The 20,266-nt window shown below is 50.8% G+C and overlaps 1 protein-coding gene across 2 annotated transcripts in view; it reads left to right on the top strand.

The window, feature by feature from the left end:
• The window catches only part of DNAH2 (dynein axonemal heavy chain 2), a 3,497,426-nt gene that overhangs the window by 1,954,480 nt on the left and 1,522,680 nt on the right, over nucleotides 1-20,266 (top strand). For both annotated transcript variants that reach the window (XM_078670326.1, XM_078670327.1), the window contains one exon: nucleotides 8,788-8,983. In XM_078670326.1, the coding sequence (XP_078526452.1) occupies nucleotides 8,788-8,983 (196 nt within the window). The remainder of the gene's footprint in view (nucleotides 1-8,787; nucleotides 8,984-20,266) is intronic.

Below are 20,266 nucleotides of genomic sequence, written 5' to 3'. Positions count from 1 at the left end.
ATAGCTGGTCTATAAGGTTGACTTACAACCAATCACCATAAGGGTTGTTTGGACTGATACAAGGTGATCACTAGAACTAGTAAGCATCATATATCAGGCCAACTTCTCACATTGGTGTGCAGCGGTTGGGATTTGAGCTTGCTGTTGTTTTTACCACGTATAATCTTGAAATATCATTTGAAAGATCACATAAGGTACTCTAGGTACATATAACACGCTTAGAAATACTCTGAGTTCTCCTGAACCAGCTGTTGTAGTAGAAAGGGCCTAGCACACACTGACTACAACTCGTAGCAAGGGATCAGTAGGAAAACCCATAGTGTAGGTAGTTGCATCACTTACACCTCACTAGAAATCATGTCTACCCATGGAGAGACTTCAGAGACTCCCCTAGTGGTTAGTGACCCTTCACAGGTCCTTTCCAGATATGCAGCTCTCAGTTTCCAGGAGATGAGACAATTGTGTACCTCCAGGAAACTGAAACAGGGTTCTAACCCTACCACTCCTTTTCTGTTAGGTCTCTTATAGACACATGATGCTAGAAGGGCTTCTAACCCAGGCCCCTCTAATCCAGATGGGAGCATGCCCCCCTTAGAAGGAAATCCTAACTCCAACCCCCCTGAAACAGAGAATGTAGATGAGGAGGAGGAGGAAGAAGAGGAAGAGTCCTCTGGGGATGAGGCAGACAAAGGCCCAGTAGTAGTCAGCAGACTCACAAGGGCCAACTTAAGCCTACATGAAGGTGGTACTGGGGGAGCCCCAAGACCATCCTCAAGCAGGCCTAACCTTGGGAATAGACGAGTTAGATCTCATTCCAGAGGCTCTAACAGATCTATTCACACCCATGTCTCTCAGGCATCTTCTCAGAGAGGGATGACATCCCCTCAGAGAAGAGAGCATGAAGCAAAGATGAGGGAAGTGAATCTGAGGATTGAAAGGGAAGAACTTGCCCTTGCCAAAGAGAAACTTGCCTTTGCCAGAGAGCAACAGTTGAGTGGGGTAGTCCCCACTGGTGGCAGCAATATCCCTAGGGATAGAGAAAGAGGTTTTCATACTAGAAACCTGAGTAGGATAGTGCCCTCCTATAAGACAGGAGATGATATCCACAAGTGGATAACTGCTTTGGAGAGAGCCTGCAAAGTACAGCAGGTACCCCAGAGTCAGTGGGCAGCTATATTGTGGCTCTCCTTTGAAGGTAAAGGTAGAAATAAGCTCCTCACCGTTAGAGATGAGGATGCTAATGATTACCAAGTCTTGAAAAATGCACTGATTGATGGGTTTGGCTTAACCACTGAACAGTACAGGTTAATGTTCAGAGACACCCAGAAAACTCAGGCTCAAGATTGGACTGACTTTGTTGATTGTGCCACTAAGGCTTTGGAAGGCTGGTTACTGGGAAGTAAAGTTACTGATTACACAGGATTATATAATCTAATTATGAGAGAGCAAATCTTAAATAATTGTCAGAACCAGTTGTTGCATCAGCACTTGATTGACTCAGATTTGACCTCTCCCCAAGAATTGGGAAAGAAGGCAGACAGATGGGTCAGGACAAGGGTCAAGCAGCAGAACCAGAACCAGGGTGGTGGCCAGAAGAAAGCAGACCAGAAGGGTAATGAGAATAAGCAAAATGACCAGAAGTCTTCAACAGGGCCCCAACAATCTATGGAGGGTGGGTCCCAGAATTCCCAAAAAAAGAAGAATGATGGTCCTAAGAAACCATGGTGTCAATACTGTAAAAGTAAGACTCACTGGTTTAGTGAGTGCACCAAGAATGGGCAAACTCCTACCACTACTGTCCCTTAGACACCTGCACTCCCTAGTACAGTTAGTAGTGGTAGTGTACCTCCCAAGGCTATAGTTGGGTTAACCCTGGGAACTGAGGTGGATTCTGACTTAGTCAGAATACCTACTCAGGCAGTTCTTGTTTGTACTGGGGACATGGATATGACCCTTACTATAAGTCCTAGTACTCTGGGCAAATACAGACAAACGCCTTTAATAAATGGAAAGATGGCTCAGGCCTACAGGGACACATGTGCCAGTGTCACCATGGTGACACCAACATTTGTGGACCCTGACCAGATCATGCTAGGTTCAGATTACCTAGTGACCAATGCTAGCAATGTCACTACCAATCACAGTATGGCAGTTGTTAATTTCTCCTGGGGAGGGGTAACTGGCCTCAAAAGGGTTGTAGTTAGTTCAGACCTCCCAGTAGATTGTCTTTTGGGCAATGATTTGGAATCCTCACTGTGGTCAGATGTGGAGTACAGGACTCCTGTAGAAATGCTAGGTCTCTCCTCACATGTCCTTGTTGTGACCAGGTCACAGGCCAAGAAATGCCCAGCTGAACTAGTGCTGGATCCTGGAAGAATGGACCAGATACTACCCAAGAGGAAGAGCAGTAGGGGTAAGGCTGAGCCTTCCCCCCTGCCTCAGGTTGAGGATCAGCCCTCTCAGGAGGCTGACCCCAAGACCCCAGAAGGAACTGTCCTAGAAGGGCTTGAACCTGAACAGGTTGAGTTTCTTGGGACAGGGGGACCTTCCAGGGCAGACTAGAGACAGGCCCAGTTAGACTGTTCCTCCCTTGAACCCCTCAGACAGCAGGCTGCTGCTGAGGCTGCAGGAAATGCTACAGGTGCCCATAAGGTATATTGGGATGATGGACTCCTATACTCTGAGGCAAGAGACCCCAAACCTGGTGCTACCAGGAGGCTGGTCATCCCCTTGTCGCTTAGAGGTTTCCTTCTCACCTTAGCCCATGAGATTCCCATTGCAGGTCACTTAGGCCAGAACAAGACTTGGGACAGGCTTGCCCCACACTTTCACTGGCCTCATATGTCTGAGGACACTAAAGAGTTGTGTCGCTCATGTGTCACCTGCCAAGCCAGTGGCAAATCAGGTGGCACAACAAAGGCCCCCCTTATACCACTACCTGTGGTGGGGGTACCCTTTGAGAGAGTGGGGATAGACATTGTTGGACCAATGGACCCCCAACAGCATCTGGGCACAGATTTATACTGGTGCTAGTGGATCATGCCACCAGGTATCCAGAAGCTATTCCCCTTAGGACCACTACAGCTCCTGTTGTGGCCAGGGCCCTACTTGGAGTTTTCTCCAGAGTGGGGTTTCCTAAGGAGGTTGTCTCTGACAGAGGTGCAAACTTCATGTCAGGATACTTGACTGCAATGTGGAAGGAGTGTGGAGTAAATTACAAATTTACCACACCCTATTACCCACAGTGCAATGGGCTTGTTGAGAGATTCAACAAGACCCTCAAAGGGATGATAAAAGGGTTACCTGAAAAGCTTAGGCGAAGATGGGACATCCTTTTACCCTGCCTCCTGTTTACTTACAGAGAGGTCCCACAGAAGGGGGTTGGTTACAGTCCTTTTGAGCTTCTGTTTGGGCATCCTGTAAGAGGACCCCTATGTCTTGTGAAGGAAGGATGGGAGTTACCTCTCAAAAAGCCAATGCTTGACATAGTGGACTATGTACTTGGTCTCCTCTCCAGGATGGCAGAGTACATGGAGAAGGCATCCAAAAACCTTGAGGCCAGCCAAGAACTTCAAAAAGCTTGGCATGACCAAAAGGCTGTCCTAACTGTTTACCATGCAGGACAGAAGGTGTGGGTGTTGGAGCCAGTGGCCCCAGCTCTCTCCAATACAAATGGTCTGGACCCCATACCATTATTGAGCATAAGGGAGAAGTCACCTACTTGGTGGACATGGGAACTCACAGGAGCCCCCACAGGGTGCTTCATGTAAACAGGCTCAAGGCATTTGTCAACAGGGAGGACATGGGCTTGCTCATGGCCACAGATGAGGGGCAGGAGGAATAGAGTGACCCTCTCCCAGACCTGCTCACTCAGAACCCTGATGATGGGTCAGTAGATGGTGTAGTCTTTTCTGACAGCCTTTCTGGACAGCAACAAGAGGATTGTAAACAAGTTCTTTAATCCTTTAGACAAATGTTCTCACTGACCCCCAGTCAGACAAACTGGTGCACCCATGAGGTGGACACTGGTGACAGTCTGCCTGTCAAGAGTAAAATCTACAGGCAACCTGACCACGTCAGGGACTGCATTAAGAAAGAAGTTCAAAAGATGTTGGAATTGGGAGTCATTGAACCCTCAGAGAGCCCTTGGGCTAGTCCTGTAGTTCTAGTGCCAAAACCTCACACCCAGGATGCTAAGAGAGAGATGAGGTTTTGTGTAGACTACAGGGGTCTCAATGCTGTCACTAAGACAGATGCCCATCCAATACCTCGGGCAGATGAACTGATAGACAAGTTGGCTTCTGCAACTTTCTTAAGTTCATTTGACCTAACAGCTGGTTATTGGCAGATCAGGTTAGCTGAGGATGCCAAGGCCAAAGCAGCATTTTCTACCCCAGGAGGTAATTACCAATTTGTGGTGATGCCCTTTGGTTTGAAAAATGCACCTGCCACTTTTCAAAGGTTGGTGAACCAAGTTCTCACTGGGTTGGATGACTTCTGTGCAGCATGTCTAGATGATATTGCTGTCTTTAGCTCCACCTGGGAGGATCACCTGATCCACCTGAGGAAAGTTTTGGAGGCCCTGCAAAAGGCAGGCCTCACTATCAAGGCCACCAAGTGCCAGATAGGGCAGAGTCAGGATGTGTACCTGGGCCACCTTGTAGGTAGAGGCCAAGTGCAACCATTGGAGAGCAAGATACAGGCCATAAAGGACTGGGCTCCTCCAACCACCCAGACACAGGTCAGAGCTTTTTTGGGAGTGTCTGGTTACTATAGGAAGTTTGTCAAGAATTATGGGTCCATTGTGACACCACTTAATGACCTGACAAGCAAGAAAATGCCAACGAAAGTTCAGTGGACAGTTAGCTGTCAGAAGGCATTTGATGACCTAAAGCAGGCCATGTGTACTGCACCTATTCTCAAGAGTCCTGACTACTCCAAAACCTTCATTGTCCAAACAGATGCATCTGAGTTGGGTGTGGGAGCTGTTCTATCTCAACTGAATATTGATGGTCATGACCAGCCCATTGCTTTTATAAGCAGAAGGTTGACCCCTAGAGAGAAACGTTGGTCAGCTATAGAGAGGGAGGCCTTTGCTGTGGTTTGGGCCCTGAAGAAGTTGAGGCCATACTTGTTTGGAACTCACTTCAAGATTCAGACCGACCATAAGCCCCTCTTATGACTAAATCAGATGAAGGGTGAAAACCCCAAACTTCTTAGGTGGTCTATTTCCCTACAGGGGATGGACTTTACAGTGGAGCACAGACCAGGGACTGACCATGGCAATGCAGATGGTCTCTCCAGGTATTTCCACTTAGAACAGGAAGACTCACCTGGTCAAGGTTAGTTTAATGTCCCTAAGTTGGGGGTGTGGGGGTGATGTAGGAGAGTGGGGTTTGCAATCCTATGGTCACCCCAGATTTTTGCTTTTTGCTTCACTGGTTTACGACTTTCCCTGGCTGTGGGCCTGCTAATCAGGCCCACAGCCTAGCTGTTCTCTCTCTAAATTGACAACCATGTACTTTAGGTGCATTTACCAATTGGTACTGGGCCACCTTATCAGTCCCTGTACAGTGTACCTTAGGTACCCAGGGCATAGGTGTACCCAGGGCCTACCAGGGGCTGAAGCATGTATTATTCCACCCCTGGCTGGCCATCTAAAACTGACACAACTGGCTGCATGACAGCTGGGGCAAGGTGGTGTAATCACCCTTTGCTATAGATATAGTATACCTATATCTAACCCTAAAATGGACACATATATTCCTATCAGTCACTCCTATGGCAGGCCTTATCAATACTGAAGGCAGAGTGCTTGGAATTAGGTGAGATGGTGCTCTGGCATGAGCTGAGCCCGTCTGCAGCTTGCGGAACCAAGTCCTAATAGCTGTTCCATGATAACGCTATACCATATACTCTTAAGTGCATTATCAACCTCGCGGTTAAATGCTAACTCTGGTATAACATTATCAAAACATGTCGAGTAAGGTGTCATACGAATTGGAATACTACCCCCTCACCAATTCTGGCGACGGGGGTAGCATTCCACCCTTCTAGAGGGACACAACATGCATGTAACTGTGAACCCCGGTTAAAGTTAACTCGAGCCTCAGCATCACAAAATGGATGATGCCACCACAGACACAAGTCTGACCTCCTGCTGCTGGGAGTCCTTCCAGCGAGGGAGGCTTAGACAAAGGGTTTCCTGCCTTGGGAGGTGCTAGCACCACCCCAGACAGGATTTTGTGTATTGGGTAGGACAGGCCTGAAAGGAATGAGACATGCCTGGGGCACACAAGGTGTCCTGTGCATACACCGGTTCAAACCAGTTGCTGGGGCATCCCTGCCCCAGCTCTGGCGGGAAACCGGACAAAGGATAGGGGGTGTAGCCACCCCCCTTCCTGGTCCCACCCAGGGGAGGGACCTAGTCAGTAGTGCAGCCCCCTTTAGGAGAATAAAGGTAGGAGCTGGTCCCATTCCAAATGAGATTATCCTGAACAATTCTACAAGAAGAAACTCTGGACTTCGACGTTCTGCTCCACAGAAAACTGAAGAATCTCCCTTGTGGACAAGGAGTGTCCACCCTGCAGCTGCAGGCACCATCAAGCGTCCAGCGGCTTCCCTTTGTCGTCTTCCCTCGAGGATCCAGACTTCAGAGCCCGACGAGACCCGGATTCCCAGACCTCTCCGACCTCAACTCACATCTACAGCAAAGCTGAGACCCGTGGGTGCGACGAGACACGTGGGACCGGCCATCTTGAAAGAACCTGCACTTCGCTTCCAGCACGACTCCCGAGGTAAACTCGACCAAGTGCTTTGGGGATTGAGAAGCCCCAGCCCCGAGCAGCCCCTGCACCGAAGATCAGCCCTCCAGCTTCCACGAGATCTGCGTGGGGCCCTTCTGCTTGTTTGCTGCTCGACACGTTGTCTGGTCACTTGCTGGCTGGCTAGTGGCCTCCTAGACGACGAACCTTTAAATCTTCACTGCTGGTCTGGTTGCTCCAGACTGGCCCTTGCTCCCTTCCAAAAGAGGGGCACCCTGGACTCTCCTAGTCCGCACCAGACGTCTTTTCCACTAACCGCGTGGGTTGCCTTTGCCAAGGCCTGTTGACTCCAATTCAGGATCCGACACCGCCGACGGAGAGAGCCTGCGTGGGACAGCTCGTGCCTCCATCCTGGTCGTCGAAGACACCTCCTGTTCCACGTGGCTGCAGAGTCAAGCGTCCACTCTTCACCTGATCGCGACGACAGCACCTGGTTCCTTCCTGGTTCCACACCGGTCACTGACTAGTGACTTTGAACACTGTCCCCTCTGCTTTCAGGTCCTCTTCTTCACCGATCCGCCCTTGGATCGCACCGGACATCTTCCTCCTGGTCGCCTGCAGCAACTTTTCTTCCAGGCTCCATAGACTTTAACGCGAGAACCCGACACACTTTGACACCTATGCACCCGCAGCCCGTGGGTGAGGTAACAAGAGCATTTCGGTGCTCAAGGGTAGTTTAACTGTCCTAGTGTCCAGTTCCACAGTTGTTTTAGTCCTAACTAGTCAGGATTGTCCGTACTCACCTTTAACTTGAACTGTACTGTCCATAGACGTTGTTACGCATCTCGCGTGTGAGTTCACACTCTGCACACGCATTCCGTGGCCCTCCTATTACTTATCTAGAGTTAGTGTAGCGTGGTCCCAACGATCCTACAGCCTCTGGACAGCTCCATTTCTTCCATCGACTATCACATTCCACTTACTTAGTATATGGTTTGTCGTCCCCCTAGGGCACCATTGTAATTTCGTGCAACTTGTCGTATTTTTCTTAAGAGATTGTCATGTGCTTAGCCCTCTGACCTCAAAAAGAGTTCAGAGGTGTTTTTATAATAAATAGACTGTTTATTTTCATAACAACCTGTGTGGTGTCCTTTCATCTGATATTCAAGGGGTTATATTGTGGTAAAACAGCTGGCTTCACATGCCAAAAGAGTTTAGCCTAAGACTGCTTTGTCCATGCTACCATTAGGATAGCTGGTTTATAAGGTTGACTTACAACCAATATCCATAAGGGTTGTTTGGACTGATACAAGGTGATCACTAGAACTAGTGAGCATCATATATCAGGCCAACTTCTCACAGGGCCATTATAGCCTATGAAGGATTTAAGGCACTACTTGAATATTTTACCGTGGGACTCCCATCTCGACGACTGGGAATGATTCAGGCATGTGAATGTATGAAAGATACCAATACTGGATAACCGTAGTTACAGGTAAGTAACTTATTTTCTTTTTATAAATACATTGTGTGGTTCTTTTTCATTTAAACTACACTGTATGATTGGTTCTGGTAAAACAAACTGCTTAAAACTACTTTTTGACTAAGCCGGAAGGCTGCTCTCCACAGCCATCACTTATGGAGCTTTCTATGGTTATCTAAGACCAGTAAAACCACTATAAGGGTTGTCTGGATTAGTGCAAGGTGCTTTACGTAAATAAGTGTGCACCATATACTAAGCCAGTCTCCTACAGTGCTGCAATACTCTTAAGTAAGCCTATTGTGATATTTGGTAAAGTTGTGTGATGCCCAAGTTGTCCTTGGTTACATTAAAGAAAAAGTACAGTTTAATAAATGACACAAGTGTTCAATTTGTTTTTTAATCAAACTGAGTTCTCTTTTTTCACATTTACTAGCTGGACATGTCTCTTTAAATAGAAATGCTTGTTGGCCATATTCATAGTATTGTGCTTGTTTTTATTTGTTCCTTAGTCAGACCTTACTTTTTTGTCTCCCTTTCTAGTGCTCCGTTCTATAAAATCATTGTTCCAACTGTGGATACAGTCCGTTATAACTTCATTGTAAATGCCTTGGTATCCAATCAGACACCTGTGTTGCTGGTAGGTCCGGTGGGGACAGGTAAAACCTCCATTGCTCAGGGTGTGCTTCAGTCTCTGGACTTCAGGTGGGCTGTATTGACAGTCAACATGTCTGCTCAGGTAAGAAACATCTGGAGTACAGCCTGTTTTGTGGGTATTACAGCAGGGATGGTGTGTAGCTGAATGCTGGGGAATGTTTGAAATTGCATGTCAATCCATGAACGATCTAATGCTGGAGAGGATCACACACAGACATACACCCACACACCCACACACCCACATACACACCATAAAATTAAGTTATTTGTATCACGTCAGCCTTGCTTTCCCTCCTTCTTAATTGGTTGGGAAGGCCTGTACCGAAGGAAGAACCAGAAATGAAGTTCTCCAAAAAATGGTTATTCTCAATTTTTAGCAGTTTTCTCCTTATACTCTACTTAATTTCTGTCTCCTATACCTTTTTTGTGGTACGGCTTTTCATTTTGACACTAAAAACATAAAAATTACCTCTCTCTTCTACGTGGGCTTATAATAAGTTGAGCTTTATGAAATACATATCACGTGAGTTTCTTCTCTGCAGCTTTTCTTCATAAGGCCTACATGTCTTCCTTAGGTATTAGGTATTGCAGAAGTTCATTGATTTTGTAGTAGATCATGACATGCCACATCTAGGTAACAGGTATTTGATACAGAACGAGCTACCCATTTCAGCATCTCTGTACCAGTATCAGGGTCACCTCCCCTGATGCATGGTCATGCTTGATATCACTGCTTCAAACTTGATATGGTTGTTATTGTTCTGTATTGAAACACTCCAAACAGATTTTAGGCATTCTGATGTAGATAAGGCTAGATGAGCTGAATCCCAAGAAGGTCAACAGAATCTGTGTACAGTATATTTCAATGGAGATGAATCTGACTTCTTCCAGGGTCCCAAGTTCTTGTGTTCTTTGTTTAACCTGTGTAGCTTCAATAGTAAAAAAACATCCAAACTTTTCTCGTTTACAGGAACATTGTACCTTTCAGTGAGAGTGGAAAGGGCTCTTCATCCTACAACTGCCCTTAATTTGAAAACTTCTTTATTCAATAGAGAATTCTAGCTGCAGATTCCTTACCGTAGAAATTTCTAGACGTCAGGCTGGATCTGGAAACTTTTGCTTGAGCAATACCCCTTGCGCGCCATCGGTTGGCTCCATTCAGCTCTGCGTGATGCTGTCGGCATCACTAGCATCGGTTATGATATCGCAGTCACTTATCTAGGCGCCACCCATGCGCGCGGATGACAGTTGCTTTCTTTCTGTGCCAGTTAAGCGCTGATCCGGGAAGAGCTACCCCTCTGTCGCTTTTTGTCATTTTTTATTTTTTTTGTCGACTTCATTGTTTTTCCATCATGTGTCGAGGGATGTCTTTGAGGAAGACAGGTTTTAAACCATGTGGCGCCTTTCGCTTTGCCACGTTGGTTACCGATCCCTACCTCATCTGCCTTTGGTGTCTCAAGTGCGACCATGTCTCGAAGTCGTGCTCAGACTGTCGAACAATGGCTCCTAAGTCCTTGCAGGAGTGGGCTATGAAGCTCCTTGAAGCCTGGCAGTCAACACCATCCACTGAGAGTCTGTGGAGATCCCAGTCCCGATTGAAGAAGAGGTTGTCGCAGGACTGCTGCCGGAGCCACAAGTCCTGTTCCTCCCACTTGATGTCCTCAGGACACTCGGTTAAGAGACACAAGAAGTAGCAGAATCCCAAGCGGACTTTGTCTTCACCTTGACTGTCGTCCTTTGACAAAAGAGGTAAGAAAAACCGACGCTCTTGGCACTGTTATGTGGAGCCAGGGCCGGCTCCGTGCCTCCCTCCATTTCCGGGAGGTGGAGCGCCCCCCACTCAAATTAAGGTGTGTTATGAGGCCATGTGCCTGATGTTTGAGTGGGTAGACACATCTGGTGAGCCTTCGATTTCTGCGGGGTCGGCAGGGTGCCCATCAGATTCGACGGCGTAGGCCACGGCACCGGTGGGACCTCGGGAATCCGATACTGGATCCGGGATGGCGGCGGTCATGCTGATGCAACCTTCTCCGGCATCTGACCCAAAGTCAGTGCATGAGTGTGAGTTTTGAGGGTTAGGACCAAGGTTCCCCAAGGTCTAGGTTGGCACTTAAATTGCACGCCAGCGGCACTGGGGCAGCTGGGTGCAGAGTGCAAGGGCCCCCATGGGGCTAAGGGGCCTTTGGTCAGGGACTGCTCACGAGCAGGCCAATTGACTCTGGGAGCAAAGCTCCTGGGGTTAAGATCAGCACTGCAGGGTCCAACAATCAGCACAGGAGCTGCACCATCAGTGGCACAGGGGAGGCTGGATGCAGTGTGCCATGGTGACGTCTGGGACTCAGTGGATGTCAGTGGATTTCTTTGGTTCACGAAAAACACTGCAGGCTTGGGTAGAGAAACTTCCTGGAGGCAACCACCAGCTGTAGAGATAAGCTAGGCTTTTGGGGGATGCCTGTACACCGTTGGTTGGACCACCCAAGGCCATGGGGTGTGGAGTGCAGGGCTGTCCTTTGGCATCAGGTTCTTCTTACCAGCTCCGGTCACAGTCGGGGATTGTTCAGGTTGAGGCCACAGGCGTCGTCTTGGAGCTTGAGGGAGGGCAGGGATCACCAGATCCCAGGTCAGGATCGCTGGGGAGACCTCCTTGTTGTGTTAGGCAACTAGAACTCGGTCTGTGGGAGTCGGGTGCAGATTGGTGCAGGATCGTGGAGCACCTGGAACTGGATCCTGTGGGTGAGTCATGGCTTGAGCAAATTTGGTGCTCATGGGAGACAGAGTCTGTTAGATGGTGTAGGAAAGTAGATTCTGCTTTCGTGGTTACCCCCACTTTTTGCTGCAGTCACTGTGTATCTGAAAGAGACAATTTGTTATAGATTCCTTACCTTTAGAATTACCCACAGGCGTCAGAATGGATCTGGAGATTTTTTCGTCAGCAGTTCCTCTACGCATCGAAAGGTGCCGCCTGTCGGCTCCGCGTTCGCCGTTGGCATCATGGTCGCCGGGATGATGTCACGGTAGCTACTTAGACGCCTCCCTCCCGCGCTGACATCAGATCTTTCTTTTTCCACGCCAGCCAGTGCAGATCCGGAGAGAGCGGTACCTCCAGTCACTTTTTGACAGATCTTTTTTGCGACTTTTGTTGACACCGTTTTTGAGTCCTCGACTCCTGGTGCTCTAAGGGATGCCCGGTTTCAAGTCTTGAGGGTCGTGCCAAAAGCTGATGTCGTTGATGGATCCACACCACGTGTGACTATGATGCCTCGAGCGTGACCACAACCCCAAGTCGTGCTCCGACTGCCGGACCATGAATCCGAAGTCTTTTTTGTAGCGGTCCCGAAAGCTTCTCGAGCCCGGCAGTGTGCTCCACACCGTTCAAGGTTCAGGTCCCTCTGGAGGTCAAGGGACTGGTCGCAGAGTCACCACCACTCGTCCTCTAAGTTTTCGCACTCCTCAGGTAAGACGAAGCACAAGCAGAAGTCGAAGAAGCATCGTCGCTCATCGACTTCTCCCCGTCTGTCGGCCGATGCCTCAAGGGATGTGGATGGTGGCTGTCCCACAACTCCACGTGCGGAGCACTGCCTAGCTTCGAAGCTTTTACGAAGCGATGCATGCCATCTTTGGGCAGCCCGACTCCACTGGCGCGCCTTTGGGCCCCGTGGTCTTGGCTGGGGGCAGTGGGGCTTCGACGCTGGTGGCTTCGGCCTCGGCACCACAGGGTCCCCTTAGATCCTGCCTGGATTGATTCCGGTCAACCTGATAACACCTCTCCGGCGCTGATTCCACCGGCACCACATTCGCAGCAAACGCTGGTTGTGTCCCCAACTGGCGTCAACCTCGGCCTTCACCCTGACTTTGACACAGAGCCGGACCAACATCGACCGATGCCTGATCGGGCACCGATGGATACTTTTGTACCCCTATTCTACCCTAGTGTTCCTCTCAAGCCAGATTGGCAACCAGAGGAGGGTGAGGAGGACTTGGAGGGGTCTGGAGCCCCTTTAGCTGACCAGTTGGCTGAACCGGACTGGAGAGAGGAGTTGTGGGAAGCCAGTGGTCTGGATACCTCCCCAGATCTTGGTATGTTGTCTCCTCCTACCATAGCTACGGGGGAGGGAGCTTCTTACGCAGTGGTGTAGGGCGGCCGAGGCTCTCGAGCTACCTCCGGTGGCAGTCAGGACTAACCTCCTGACGGAGGTGCTAACCAACAGCGATCTCTTCGGAGTCCCTGCTACCATTCAATGAAGCCCTAACTGACATCCTATTGGGCACCTGGTTCAGGCCCAACTCAGGGGCTACTGTGGATAGGATTATTGTCCAACGCCACCGCCTAGCTCTTGGAGACCCCACTTTCCTTTCCCAACACCCTTGCCCTGAGAGCTTGGTGGTCCAAGCCTCGACGTCCAAAGGTGCATTCCCTAATGCTCCACCAGATAGGGAATCCAAAAAGCTGGACCATCTTGGGAAGAAGATTTTTCTTTCTCCAGCTTGGGACTGTAGTCGGTAAACACTGCATGTCTGTTGGGCTGTTACACCCACTCCGTGTGGGATACGGTAGCGCAGGTGCTGCTTCAGTGTCTGGAGGAGGCCCAGGCCGTGCTCTCCCGTGCAGTCAACGTGGGGAGAGATGCAGCCAAGTTTACCATACGATGTGGACTGGACACCGCCGACTCGCTAGGCAGAATGATCTTAACGTCGGTAGCCCTTTAACGCTACGCCTGGCTGAGGTCGACTGTCCAGGCTACCCTGATGGACATGCCCTTTGATGGCCGTTGCCTGTTCGGCGACAAAACAGACCACGCTCTAGAGCGCTTCAAGGACTCTCGGACTACAGCCAAGTGCTTGGGCCTCTCCACCACCCACCTTGCGCAGTCTGCTTTTTGCCCCTGTCGTGGCTATGGAAGGGGTGCCCACAACGTTCTACCCAGAGCCACAGGCCAGTGCAAGCTGCTCAGCCCCTGCGCGACTGGGGATGTGGGACCCATCGTCATGCATCTGGGGGCCAGCAAGTGGGTCAGTCCTCCAGTGTCCCCTCTGCAGCAGCCTCCAAACCCTCCTAGTTCGACCTTTCAGGGCCACCGATTGCCAGTGGGCGGCAGGATTTCCCATCACCTCCACCACTGGCGCACCATAACGTCGGACAGGTGGGTTTTGCAGATAGTCCAAAGGGGCTACTCCCTCCCCTTCGAGACTACCCCCCCCCCCCTGCCCCCCTCCCCCGCCCCCAGCTATTCCACCTCAGCACCATCGCATGTCGGATTATCATCTGGCCCTCCTCCAACAGGAAATTACGTCTCTCTTGGCCAAAGGAGCCATCGAGCGAGATCCTGCCCTAGAAGTAGGTCGTAGTTGCTGTTCCCACTACTTTCTGGTGCCGAAGAAGGACAAAGGCCTGCGTCCTATCAGGAACGTCAACCGCTTCCTCCAGAAGGAGTTCAAAATGTTGATGCTCCCTCAGGTCCTGTCTGCCCTCGACCGAGGATACTGGATGGTAGCATTGGACTTGCAGGACGCTTCCTTTCACATTCCCGTCCTGCTGGCCCACCAGCGTTACCTGCGGTTTACGGTAGGCCACAAGCACTTTCAGTTAGCGTGCTTCCCTTTGTCCTTACCAGCGCCTCTCGGCTGTTCACGAAAGTGATTGTGGTGGTCGCAGCTCATCTGCGCAGATCCAGGGTTCCAGTCTTCCCTTATCTCGATGACTGGCTGTTGAAGGCGGGCTCGCCCCATGCAGTCATCTCCCACATCCAGACTACGGCGGACCTGCTGCATTCGCTGGGGTTTACTATCAACATGCCGAAGTCACACCTGACTACCTCTGAGAAGCTCCTTTTCATTGGAGCGGTTCTGGACACGACGCAGTTTCAGGCTTATCCTCCTGAGCAGCGAGTCTGGGATATTCGGGCTATGATTCCGATCTTTCAGCCTCTATCCCGGGATTCGGTCAGATTGACCCTGAGGCTGCCGGGCCTCATGGCCTCCTGCATACTGCTGGTAGATCATGGCAGGTGGCATATGCAGTTTCTGCAGTGGGACCTGAAGTTCCAGTGGACACAACATCAGGGAAATCTGTCCGATTGTGTTTAGATCTCTGAGGGCACTGCATGTCAATTGCAGTGCTGGCTAACGGACCAAGAATGGATTAACAACAGATCCCTCTCCCTTCCCCAACCGGAGTTCCCAGTGGTGACGGATGTATCGCTTCTGGGGTGGGGTGACCACATGGGAGAGGCGGAGATCAGAGGCCTCTGGTCTCCGGCGAGTCCGGGCTCCACCTCAGCCTTCAGGAGCTCCGGGCGAACCGTCTTGCATTGAAAGCATTCCTTTCTTCTGTCCAAGTAAGAATAGTGCAGGGGTTCACGGACAACACCACTGCCATGTGGTACTGCAACAAACAGGGCGCGGTGTGATCGTGGACCCTATGTCAAGAGGCTCTCCATCTCTGGACATGGCTAGAACATCAGGGCATATCCCTGGTGGTTCAACACCTGCCAGGTTCACTGAACGCCAGGGCGGATTAACTCAGCCGCAGATGCATGATGGATCATGAATGGCGTCTTCACTCTGAGGTGGTGCAAGGTCTCATTCAGCAGTGGGGTGTGCCTTGGTTAGATCTATTCGCAACCGAAGAGAACGTGCAATGTCAGCATTTCTGCGCATTTAAATTTCCAAGGCGGCACTCGCTAGGCAACGCTTTTCGTCGCGAGTGGAGTTGCGCTCTTCTATACGCCTTTCCGACTATACCATTTCTCCCCAGAATGATGAAGAATATCAAGCATGACAGGGCCCAAGTCATTCTTGTGGCTCCAGATTGGGCACAAAGAGTCTGGTGTCCTGAGCTGTTACACATGGCCATCGATCCGCCGATCAGACTGCCTCATTGAGAGAATCTTCTGTTGCAGCATCAGGGGACGGTCCTCCACCCAAACCTGTCCAGCCTCCACCTCCTTGCGTGGAGACTGATCGGTTGACAGTCTTCGACCTTTCTCTTGAAGTCTGTGATGTTATCTTGGCAGCCAGGCATCCCTCCACTAAGACGATATATGCCTGCAGATGGAACACATTTGTGGCATGGTGTGCAGCAAAGTCTGTGGATCCCCTTTCTGAGGTTCTCTTGTTTCTCCTTTCTTTGACCCAGCAGGGCTCTGCTCTGGGCACTCTTAAGGGCTATCTCTCAGCCATTTCAGCTTTTCTTAGGCTTCCTGATCAGCCTTCTCTTTTCAAGTCCCCTGTTATAAATCACTTTCTTAAGGGCATTGCTCATCTTTTTCCTCCTCTTCCCTTTGTAATGCCTCAGTAGGACTTGAACTTGGTTCTTACTTATCCCTTTGACCTGCTACATAACTGTCCTCTCAGACTTCTCACTTTAAAGACTGCCTTTCTGGTTGCCGTCACTTCTGCTCGCAGAGTGAGTGATCTCCAGGCTCTTTATTCAAAACCTCAATTTCTGTCGGTTCATCTGGAAAAGGTTGTCCTTCAAACACTACCCTCTTTTCTTCCTATAGAGGTTACTTCTTTCCACATTGGTCAAACCATCTCTTTGCCCACCTTCTTTCTGCCTCCGAATCCTTCTAAGGAAAAAGAGAGGCTCCACTGTCTGGATCCAAAACGTGTGCTTTCCTTTTATTTGGATCGCACCTAGCAATTCTGGGTGGATGACCAGCTCTTTGTTGGCTACGTGGGTGCCAAAAAAGGTCAGGCCGTCCTCAAACGGACCATCTCTAGGTGGCTCATTTTGTGCATTAAAGCTTGTTACTCATTGGCAAAGAAGGAGCCTCCACTGGGATTGTGCGCCTATTCCACCAGGGCGACGGCAGCTACCACTGCTTTGGGACAGGGAGTCCCCCTCAATGACATCTGTCAGGCAGCTACATGGGCATCTCTGCACACGTTCCGGACTTGGCCTGGACAGCCAAGTCCGGAGAGAGGGCTTCTTTGGCTGTTCTGTTCTCCAGGACTTTCTGGTGTCAACTTGGTCCGCAGACCCACCTCTAGGGTTGGTATTGCTGGGGTATCTATTCTAAAGGTAAGGAATCTATAACTAATTGTCTCTTTCAGATGAACGCGTTACTTACCTTCGATAACGATATATCTATAAGAGACATAGATTAGTTATAGATTCCTTACCGCCCCACCCATATACCCTGTTCTGCAAACTGACTTCTAGAGTCAGGGAATCCCTTTCAGGGCCCTAGTTTTGTGCACCAGTGGTCAGTGTCTTGCAGGGCTTCTGACGTGAAATGTTGTGTAAAAGAACTGACGTCAGCGCGCAAGGGTGGCATCTAAGTAGCTACAGTGACATCATCCCGGCGACCACAACGCCAACGACAAATGCGGAGCCAGTCGGTGCCACCTTTCGATGCGCAGAGGTACTGCTGGCGAAAAAATTCTCCAGATCCAGTCTGATGCCTGGGGTAATACTAAAGGTAAGGAATCTATAACTAATCCATGTCTGTTATTTCTGTATATCGTTACTGAAGGTAAGTAACTAGTTCTTTTCTGTCTAGTCAGACTGGGATCTTGCTAATCAGGTGTCCAGTCACTGTGCTCTCTCCCTAAATTGGACTTTGATAAGTACTTTGGTACCTTCCTAATTGGCTACAGGTGTACTTTTCTAAGTACCTAGTTGATGGTATTAAGGTAATCACGGCATAGGTACACCAGGGTTCTTCCATGGGCTGCAGTATGTATTGTGCCACCCATGAGAGCTCACTCAAACTTTGACTACAGGTCTGCCAAACCAGCCTTCGTGAGCTATTGCTAGCACCACTCACAAAATATATGTTTCCTTATATCTGAGATCTGAAAGAAACACCTAGTGATAGATCCCTTACTTTAGAATTAGCCCCAGGCGTTAGACTGGATCCAGGAAGTTTTCGTCAGCAGTACCCCTGCTCGTCGGTTGGCATCGTCGTGCGTCTCCGTGTGCATCGTTGGTGCCAAGATGACGTCGCTGGAGCTACTTAGACGCACCCATGCGCGCTGACGTCAGTTCTTTCTTTTTCCATGCCAGCAAGTGCAGATCTGAGAAGAGCTAGTACCCCTAGTCACTTTTTGACTGAGTTTTTTTGAGTCCTTTTGTCTCATTTTCTCGAGTCGATCGACTCCTGGTGCCATAGGGATGACCGGCTTTAAGAACTGTGGGGACTGTCACCGCATGATGTCGGTGACGGACCCACACCGCGTGTGTCTCTACTGCCTGAGGCGTGACCACGACACCAAGTCGTACCCCGACTGCCGGGCCATGGCGCCGAAGACTTTGCGGGAGCGGTCCGGCAGTCGGCTCCGCGCCACTCAAGGTCCCGATCCCTTGGGAGGTCGAGGGACTGATCGCAGAGCCATCACCATCGCTCCTCTGGATTTAAGTCTTCGCACTTGGGGTCAGGTAAGTCGAAGCATTCCAAAAAAGAAGTCTAAGAAGCGTCGTCGCTCCTCAACTTCCCATCACACGACGCGGCTGAGGGTGCGAATGGTGCCACCCCGTGGCTCCGGCCGAGCCTGCGACGTCGCCGCAGGCCTACCCACCCTTTCCAGGTCAGTCGGCGACGCCTGCTCAGGTGCAAGAGATTCTTGCTGCCATTGCCCCACTCTTTGGGCCGTCTGGCCCCACCGGTGCGCCTAGGGGCATGCAGGGCCGACTGGGGGTCCTGTCCTTTCATCTCTGGCAGCTCTGGCCCCGGCATCGCCAGCGGCTCCGGCACTGCAGGACCCCCCGGGATCGGACCCCAGTCGACGTCGGTTGACCTTATAACACCTCCACCGACTTTGACCCCACTGGCACCACATCCGACGTCGCCCACTCCTCGGGATGACATTGTCTCCAGTTTCAGCCCTGAACCGGACACGGACGCTCTGCGCCATTTCCGATACCGATGGGGCCCTTTTTCCACTATGTCCGTCCTCCTTATTTTCAACCTGTTTCACAGACTTCGGAGGAAGGGGAGGACTGGGAGGGGTCTGAGGACCCTCTCACACAACAGTGTGGTTATGATCCGGACTGGGTAGAGGATTTGGGGGATACCAGTGGTCTTGACACCTCATCTGACCTTGGCATGCTGTCTCCCCCTACCGTGGCTACGGACGAGGGAGTCAGTTACGCAATGGTGTTACATAGGGCAGCCGAGGCCCTCCACCTCGAATTCCATACAGTGGCCATCAGGACTAAGCCCTTGACAGAAGTGCTCCAGCCGGCGGCAACCTCTTCTGAGCCCTTGCTGCCATTTAATGAAGCACGTTCTGATGTTCTTTTGGGAACCTGGTCCAGGCAAAAACACTGGGGCTCCTGTGGACAGGAACGTGGCCCGATGCCGTCGCCCGACTCCGGGCGACCCCCCCCCCCTCTTTCTCTCTCCACACCCCACTCCTGAGAGCTTGGTTTTCCAAACCTCTGCTTCCCAGAGCATGTTCCCTTCCGCCCCTCCGGATAGGGAATCCAAGAAGCTGTAGCAGCTTGGGAATAAGCTGTTTTCATCTGCCAGCTTAGGGCTGCTGTCGGTGAACACCGCATGCCTCTTGGGCTGTTATTCCCACACTGTGTGGGACACGTTTGCGCAGGTGCTGCCTAACTGTCCAGAGGAGGCCCAGACAGTACTCTCCCAAGCTATTGCTGCTGGGAGAGACTCAGCTAAGTCCATTATCCGTTGTGGGCTTGATACCGCTGACTCGCTGGGCAGGGCGATTTCCACGACGGTGGCGCTTGGTTGTGGACAACTGGCTTCTCAGGGGATGTCCAGAACACTCTGATGGACATCCCCTTTGATGGCATTCGCCTCTTTGGCAATAAGGCAGATAGTGCGCTGGAGCGTTTTAAGGACTCCTGGGCTACACCAAGTCCTCGGGCCTGTTGGCCACTCGGACTCCTCCGCTTTCTGCCTTTTGCTCCTTTTGTGGCCACGGAAGAGGTGCCCCAACACGTTTGTTCCAGAGCCACAGGCGGGCACAGCAACAACATCAGCGCGGACGTGGGAACCGTTGAGGCGGTTCTGGGGGCCAGCGGGCGGGTCAGTCCACCTCCACCCCGCGGCATACCCTGCAAAGCCTTCCTCGTCCGGAATTTTCAGGGCCATCAAACGCCAGTGGGCGGCAGAATTCAGCATCATCTCCCCCACTGGCGCAACATCACCTCGTACAAGTGGGTGCTTCAAATTGTCCGAAGGGGCTACCCCCCACCCCTTCGAGACTACCCCTTTAGCCATGCCACCTCAGTACCACCGCATGTCGGAGGACCATCTTGCGCTTCTTCAGCAGGATTTCCACATTGGTCAAACCATCTCTTTGCCAACCTTCTTTCTGCCTCCGAATCCTTCTAAAGAAAAAGAGAGGCTCCACCGTCTGGATCCAAAACGTGTGCTTTCCTTTTATTTGGATC

This window comes from Lissotriton helveticus, chromosome 12, assembly GCF_964261635.1.
Source record: "Lissotriton helveticus chromosome 12, aLisHel1.1, whole genome shotgun sequence".
NCBI classification, from domain to species: domain Eukaryota; kingdom Metazoa; phylum Chordata; class Amphibia; order Caudata; family Salamandridae; genus Lissotriton; species Lissotriton helveticus.
The sequence above is the reverse complement of the archived record's forward strand: the minus strand, read 5'-3'. Positions and strand labels throughout refer to the sequence as shown.